The sequence below is a fragment of the Pithys albifrons genome, chromosome 5 (genome assembly GCF_047495875.1).
Source record: "Pithys albifrons albifrons isolate INPA30051 chromosome 5, PitAlb_v1, whole genome shotgun sequence".
In the NCBI taxonomy this organism is placed as follows: Eukaryota; Metazoa; Chordata; class Aves; order Passeriformes; family Thamnophilidae; genus Pithys; species Pithys albifrons.
In genome coordinates this window covers 25,507,610-25,516,026 of record NC_092462.1, presented here as the reverse complement: position 1 = coordinate 25,516,026, position 8,417 = coordinate 25,507,610, and the positions used below count along the sequence as shown (strand labels likewise).

At 38.1% G+C, this 8,417-nt stretch overlaps 1 protein-coding gene across 1 annotated transcript in view; it reads right to left on the bottom strand.

The window, feature by feature from the left end:
• Nucleotides 1-5,791: 5,791 nt before the first annotated feature.
• The window catches only part of ARHGEF38 (Rho guanine nucleotide exchange factor 38), a 36,183-nt gene continuing 33,557 nt past the window's right edge, over nucleotides 5,792-8,417 (bottom strand). The window contains exons 12-14 of the mRNA XM_071555115.1: nucleotides 7,214-7,412; nucleotides 6,770-7,032; nucleotides 5,792-6,088 (exon numbers count right to left, since the gene is read on the bottom strand). Of these exons, the coding sequence (XP_071411216.1) occupies nucleotides 5,903-6,088; nucleotides 6,770-7,032; nucleotides 7,214-7,412 (648 nt within the window). The 3' untranslated portion in view covers nucleotides 5,792-5,902. The remainder of the gene's footprint in view (nucleotides 6,089-6,769; nucleotides 7,033-7,213; nucleotides 7,413-8,417) is intronic.

Genomic DNA, 8,417 nt, shown 5'->3' with positions numbered 1-8,417 from the left:
GTGATACTGTGGATATTTATGCTGGAGTAGTCTGTTCCTGAAGAACTGCACCCTGTGGAAGGGACTCATGCTGGACCAGTTCATGAAGAACTGCTGCCTGTGGGAAGGACTCGTGCCACAGAGGTTGGTGGAGGACTCTCCTGTGGGAGAGACCTCACTGGAGCCTGGCAAGAGTGTTAGGAGTCCTCCCTCCTCCCCCTCAGGAGGAAGGGGTGGCAGAGATGATATGTGGTAAACTGACCAAAACCCCCATTTCCTGGCTCCCTGCACTGCTGGGACAGAGGAGATGATGAATTCATGAGTAAAGCCTGGAAATAAGGGAGGGGTGTTTTGAGATTTAGTTTCATTTTCACCTTATCGGAGTCTGATTTGATGGGTAATGTCACATTAATTTTCCCAAAGTCAAATATATTTTGCCTGTGATGGTACTGGTTGAGTGATATCTCCCTACCCTTAACTGGACACACTAACCTTCCATCTTATTTTCTCTCCCTCAGCTGTGGAGGGATAGAGTGGCTTTGGTGGACACCTGGCATCCATCCATAGTCAACTCACCACACTGACTTTCATAGGCAGGTGAAAGCTACAGTTTTTCTTATCCATCCTGTATTTTAAGTATGTGTGAAACTGATACATGCAGCTATTTCCCATGCCTTATTTCCCTTCTCCACAATTAAGATTTATGTTAACGTTCCTTAAACATTCAAAGAAATAGTTTCATTTACTTGAGATTGCCTCAGCTACCTGGGAAATTTGCATATTTTTTCAAGTATTATTTTCTGTGGAGGAAAAAAAGAAAGGCTTTATCTTTGTGGCTTCCAGGGCTGTGTAAAAATAACAGCATGAGCAGGAGGAATCAAGAACTTTACTGCTTTTTGATCAGCTCATCCTTCTTCCCTGCCAGCACAGACAGTTTTAGTGGTGGTACAGTAGGAAAAGACACGAAAATAGTTTCCATTAGCAAATAGAAGGCATATTTTCTTTCTAAGTGTTCATCAGAAGACTACTGCCTATATTAAGTACTAGTGTGGAGATTGATTCTTTAAAAGGCTGGAGTGCTCCTATATACAGTGTTCATTCCAGTAGTAAAACCTGCTCCCAGAGGAATGTTCAAGGTGCTAGCTGCCTCTGTCTTGCCTCTGAACATATAGACAGCTTTGCTTGTGAGAGTTCAGGAGCTTGTATCTGAACTGTGCAGATTACTTTAGGTACCACTCATGGGGTGAAGACAAGCTTTTTAATTGTAAACACAATGTTTTTAATTGTGGTAACTAATGCCATTTAAAATACTTCTGAGACCTGATTCAAGTGTATCTTGATGTTTTTACATCTGTAACTCTGGCATGGACTGACTATAGGGTATCTCTATTCAGAGTAAAATAACTTAGGCTATACCTTTTGTGCATGCCTGTCTTTACCCTTTAATAAGGCCAAATCTGGCTGAATTTGTTTGAAATCACTTTATTAACCAGATCTGCATTACAGCTGCAATTTGTATCAGTAAAAGACTTTCTTCCACTTTAACTTTCCCAGCTTCTTAAATGAAATACGAAGTCTCCTTATGTTGTTATAAAAATGTCAGTTAGGATTGTGATTCTTTGAAGTATTATATCAGGAAGGATTTGTAGCAGAGACCAGGTCTTTTAAATCAAGTGTTTAGCTTGAATTTGTAAGATAGGCACTGCTGAAAAACAGAATAGATTGAAGGGAACAGTTGCTTTCTGCTTTGATGTTATAGTTAGGATGAAATTAACAACTGTATTTTCAGGAAAGGAGTCTGTTCTACAGGACTGTTTGACTGAAGTCATACATCAGGTTGGGGAATGTACTGTAGGGCAGAAAGAAAGAAGACCTGTCTGAATTTTGAGAAGCATCTCTCTTACTTAGAAAAAATAACTGGAAAATTGTCCTGTGATTTTTCTGTCCCCAAACCAAATTATTCTGTGAGTTACTATACAAACAGCTACATGACTTTACTTACACGTTTTATAAATTGGTGTGGAAATATTTTATTTCCATTTAAATATGATGGTTTTTTCATAGATGCCCAAATTCTGATACCCTCTGTAATGTGAAATAATAGGTTACTCTGGTTCCATTAATGCTGCTTCTGGCTGAACTAGGGGATGCTGGTGGTACCTGGGTTTCAAAGGAAAGGTCTAACGCAAACCTCTGTCATTTACCAGCTTTTATCTACTACAGCTCATTACAGACCTCTGGCTGGACACAGCAGTTAATAATGGTCACGACCTCCAGAGCAGCTAGAAAAGAACAGAACTATGCTGGTAATTTGGAATTTTGAAGTGTATTTTTAAACATGTTTAGGATTTTGATAGTGTTTGACAAGTTCTAATATTTTGATAGATAATCTAGGATGCGTAGTAGAAGTGCAGTATTTTATCTGAGGCAACTGTCTATTTGCTAATATTGCAGGCAGGTATTGGATAGCATATAAATATCTTCTGGAAAATATCTTGTTTAAAAAAATAAGAAGAAACAGCTTTACAAAAATAGGTTTATTATTATTGCAATAATTTAAAGAAGAATTAATTTTTTCACTACTTCTGAACAAACAATATTGTAAGAGAAATTATCAGTAATAGATCTGCAGGAACAAGGATTGTCATGGCTGTGTTTCCTACTGCACATGTTAGGTCCACTTCACGTAGCTTCAGTTTTAAAAGCTATCTTAAAATGACAGCACAAGTATACTTTACTGTTTGAAGGAGGCAGTTAGTGAAGCTTCCAAAGATGAAAAGTCAGAAGGAATAATTCTTCAATCTGTGTTTGCATTGAAAAGGTGAACCCCTACTTAAAGTTCACAAGCACCATCCAACAAAGGGAAGATGGTAAAGAACACAAGCACCATCCTACAAAGGGAAGATGGTAAAGAACAGAGGTGCCAGAGGTCAGAACCTGGGACTCTGGGCTTTACTGACTTGGAAATTTTCTGGGTTCCAGGTTATCAATAACAACACTTAAAAATATTCCCTGAATGGAGAAACACTTCATTTTGAGTGGACCCAATCTTAGGAGTACTTGTGCATGTTTATTGTCACAACAGTTCAAGTAAGTAAAATGCATATTTGAACAAACACAAGGTCAGTCCATTAAACTGCAGCTTGTCCCTGCTTCAGTCAAAATAAATCAGTTTTGTCATTAATGAGATTAAGAAAGCTCTTAGAATACTGTAACCTTAGGAATTTCTAGAGCCCATAGCCCAGTTTCTAGTATTTAAAGCACTATCTTAACAAAAATGTAACCGAGCAATTCTAATGTGAAATATTGTAAATCTCATCAATGTCAAACAGCTTTAGATTCAAGCAGCATCTCTTAATTTTTTATAATTGTTGTTTGCATTCATCTGTTTCAAACAAAAATGAAAGTTTGCAATATATTCATAATATCAAATGATAACAACTAAAACTTTGAATTTCTGAAATTACATAAGCCAATCCACTTGGGTGCCTAATGAAGTACTATTTCTGGATCCCAAGTTTTGAGGCTATAATAAAGTCATCCCACAATATAAAAATTATTATGGGTCCTAACCATACACTGGGATTTCATTTGACCTGTAAGGAGTTTCCAAATCCCCCAGAAGTTCAATGAAATTTAGCTGGTCAACTAGTCATCCTTCATTCCTTGTTACTTCAGGATCAGGATACCTCTCAAATATTTTGAAGAGCAGCATTTGTGAGAATGCTTTGAGACACCTTCACAGAGTCTGATTTTTCATGGGAAATGTACATAACACTCGAAATCAGAGCTCTCCCTATGACTCAAGGTGAGTTCTCAGAGCTGACTTGAGAAATCTTTTTTTCCTCACTCCCTTAATTAATTTCACTGTCTGAAATACGAAGCTTCATCATTGTGCTTACACGACTGCATTAAGCCTATTAAGTACAATTCGGTAATTTCTAAAACTGTTTCAACTGTTGCAAAGTATAGATCATCTCCAAATAAAATGCTCTCAATTGTAAGATATAACTGGAAAGCTTCTTGTGTGTATCTTTCCCATAATCTCAAAATACAAAAGAGTGCAAGCTCAGTAGGGGTGACTCAGTCAGTTCTTTCCAAGCTGATACTCCCTCACCACTTCATTTTCTTCATTTAACTAAAGGCGAAGTTTTTTTGTAAAAGCGGTTAAATCCATTCTTAAAATGAATGGGGAGCCTTTTTGCTTCCTATGGAAATAGCAAGATTGAAGTGCCTGAGGTGATGTACAATAAGGCAAAATAATGTTTTATCTATTGTTACTTCTTACTGGATAGCAGTAATTCACAGAGATTGCCATACCAGATTCTAGATATCCATCTCAGAGAACTCTGAAAGTTTCTCTATCATATTATTTAATCCAACAGGTTCTAATCTTAGTGATTCACTGCATTCATCCTCTGAGCAAGACTGACATTTTCTACCCTTTTATGAAAATAATCTGAAAATTGAGGACATCAATTAAAATGAAACTAGGTTTGTTAACATAGTAAAAACTATTGTTTGCGTCAACTGCCTTAACTTTTCTCATCGTTTCTTTACTGATAGGTTATTTCCTGTTACTTCTTGCTAAGCATTTTGAATCAGTTAATCTTTAAAACCCACATTTCAACTATAGGAAGTAGAAACTTACACAAAACTTTGGAACAATTTTTGCATGTCCTCCATCAGCAACACTCCCACCCTCACCTTTATAGTGTTGCATTTTAATGGACAGTATAAGAAATTATGCCACGCAGAAAATACCTGACGAGAGTTTACCTTCAATTACACGATTTGCTGCCAACATAATCACTTTTTTGTTTCCTTGTTGCAGTGCTTAGCACAAGAAGGTGTTTCCTTACTTCCCTTATCACTAGAGGACCTTGGCATTGCTGCATTGAAGTACATTGTAACAAGCACTTAGTTATCCATGGTAATCCCAATGACATGTTTTTGATCAATCTTGAGTCCTAGTTTATTCACTAGACATTATGATCCCTGTATCTGACTTAAGGAATCAGATAGACAGTAAATATTCATTCAAAGGCACCACTTGACTTTTCTTCTTTTTTTTTTTTCAATCAATATTTTTCCCAAGACAGGTTTTATTTCACTACACAGTTCTTGCAGTAAAGAAGTTAGTGTGGAAGCATACGTGGAATTTCAAACCTGGGGCACTTCCATAATGCAACAAACTGTTTCTACCCTATGAAGCAGTTGTGTAATTCTTTTGAAAACTGTAACTTCTTTAATTCACAGGAGCTGTTTCTTGTGTCCCCTTTTCCTGCTTGCATTTCCACATTTAACTAAACATACCTTCTTCCCTGGGATGTCATTGGTACCACTACAATTGGTATATTGTAAGTTGAAATGTTTCCTAAAAAATGAAGTCCTTTTTCTTTTCCCATTCTAATAATCTCCACTGAGAAAAAGATTCATTACAAAAGTGGCTGAGGATAAAAACATACATTCAAAAAGTTCAAGTTTTCATTGAGATAGCAGTTAAGAAACAATTCAGCCTACAGTATCCTTGATGACTGAATCTGTCCTGTTTCAAGGCTCATTCTCTTCATCTTGAATATTATTTGCTCAATATCATGGAAGAAAAACTAATTTCAGCTGTAATTTGTACTTGTAGGTTGACTCTTGACGTAGGGTGCTTTGACAAAAGAGAAAATTATGGGGTAATAAAAAGCAAGCTCTTCAGGATGTTAATCAGGGTCAGTCTTCCTGTAAAATGTTTCCTCCCTCAGATCTTTAACATGGTGATGGCTTTTGGAGGATGGAGGTTCTCAATATGATTTGTGTGCTGGATGCCATGGCTTCTGTCAATCACTTGTGAGTGTGTCTTGGCTGTTGTAAAACATAACAGATGATTATTCTGTCTGCTTCAGAGAGACTGACTCAACAGGCCTTTCTCTTCCTAAGCATATGTCATCTTCCCGAGATAATTAGATGGTACATATCCTTTCTGGCCTTTTGCTTCTGCTAGCCACCACTCTTTATTGCCACTCAGGTCAGAAAACTGAAGTATCCTAACCTTCTGGTACTCCTGAAGGCTGAGTTCTTGGTCATTTCTTGCTTGAAATGCATAAACAGCATAAAAAGTCTGAAAAACAAAAGCCACATAAACTGAAATCAGAACTGAAAAATGCAGCGACATCTTCCCCTGTCGTTGTGTATCAGTATGAATTCTATAAACCAAAGAAACATCTAATAACATATACAAGCCACCACATGGCCTGCAATTGCTAGACAGGGCCAAAATAAAATGTAAAATCGAAGGATCTCGGGAATTCTGCACAAATAGATCTCCAAGACCTCATCACCTTACTACCAGGGTAAGGTTTTCAGCTCACACCAAGCGGCCATGGATTGGATGAAGAATTTTCCAGCAAGGTTTCTTCATGGAGAATCACCTTTCCTAAAGCTCCTGTGCTCAAATGTGGCACATGGATCACTTCTGTGCCTTGCTGATCAGCATTGTCACAGCTTTCTTGTCAATGGTAACTCAAAAAAAACCCTAACTACTATTTTTCAAGTTTCTGCTCCATAGAAAACCATGAGGCATTGTACATGGGATAATGCAACAGTGTGTTTTCTGAGACACAGGACTGCAATCCACAGTAGCTACTTAAGAACAGAGGATAACAAATTTCCATACCACACTGACAGATTAGTGCCAGTCTCTTTTCCGGTGTAAAAGGAAACCGTTTAAGTTATAAACACAATATTTCTAGATTTGAAATAGGAGCAAGAAGAAGACAGGCACAATGTGTATCATACTTACATGCTGATCATCCATATCCTGGAGAGCATCAGTCCCTATGCCATTAATTGTGGGATTTTCACAGAAGTACAGAGATGACCTGCTCTCGTTCTCCTTGTGCCCTGGACTTCTTATGCTGCTGCTGTCAGTGGAGGGCCGTGAAGAGACAAAGAGGCTGATATTATCAAAATCATCATCGCCAAAGCCATTCTCTGTGACATCCCTCTGTGCTTTGGCTGGATTGTAAGGCCTCAGGAAGGAGGAATACACATACCCTTTAAGGACTAAAAACCAGAATAAAGAGACAGAAAATAAACAAACAGCAAAACACTGCTAAAATAATTTCAAAACCAACCATTTTATGCAGCTGTCAGTATGACAGAGGCAAACAGATGGGGCCAGAATGAAAAGAAATCAATATCCCAAAGGGAAGCTGTTATTGGGATCTTTGTGCAGAGAACTTACTTCCTGTGTCAACAAGCCATCTGCTTGTACTTCCAAAGGGGTCCTTTTGCTCCACAACAGCCACCAGTTCTCCTTCATGTAAATCAATATCAAATTCCTGCGTGGCATTGCACTTGCGCTTGGCTTGGTACAGCGATTCAGTGCTGTACGTCGACAGCAGCTTGGACCTGTGGCCTTCTGTTTGACGTGGGAGCTCCAGCTGAACAGCAAAAGAAACCATTCAGACTCAGTAATGCTCAGGCTGTTTCTAGAGCAACTTAAATGCAGAAAAAGCTGTGTGTTGCACGTTGCAACTGACCCTGCGTTTTTACACATGGAACAGTGAGTTACACAGCTATATGTGACCAAATCTCCTTTGCATATGCAGGAAGGACCTGTCCAACTGCTGTATTAATAGGTGAGCAGTTAAGGGCAGACTTTAAAAAAAAAATAGGAATTTCACTAATTAAAGACCTCTCAGTCTGTCTTCTGCTCTCAAAGGGATTGTGTTCTGTATGTGAACTGTCGCTTCCTTAATTTTTTTTTTCCAAAGCAATGACCTTTGTATTTCTATGTAATATAACAAGGAAAGCATAATCCAAAACCAGACTGAGGTGTGCATGATAAGGCATTATTTAAAAAAAAAAATCAGTGGTACCCTGTCTACGTTTTGTGTGAAATTACCTTCCTAAATAAGGGCAAGGAGCTATAACTGCAGGAAACACATTTGTTTCAGAATTTAGTTAGAGAGCAGGGAGGGAGGTGCTGCACATCGATATGGTCTTAACATACCAAGGAAGCAAGAACACATGTGCTTTACAGATGGTAAAAGGAATCCTAGAGCTTCCTCAGCTACTCCTGTAAACCTGCACTCAAGTCTTTATTTTACTGGAAACTAGACTCCTAAAAACTCTGAAAGTGTCTGATAAGATCAGGAGCCAGGGGAACACAGAATGCAGATTTCCTGGTGGATTTTTCAAATGTGCTGTCAGGGTGTGTGTGTGTGCATATCTGTATGTACACATACACATAATAAAGCAGAGCACAGGGAAAAAATCTTCTGAATTACAAGACTAAGATGCACTACAAGAGTATGTAACAAAAGAAGTGACCAACGTTTACATACACAACCTTAGATTTAACATGTGCTTATAGGCCTAAGAATAATCAGAGGTAATTTCAGATGGATTTTCAAGACAATAACATGAAAAAAGTGAAAAATCTT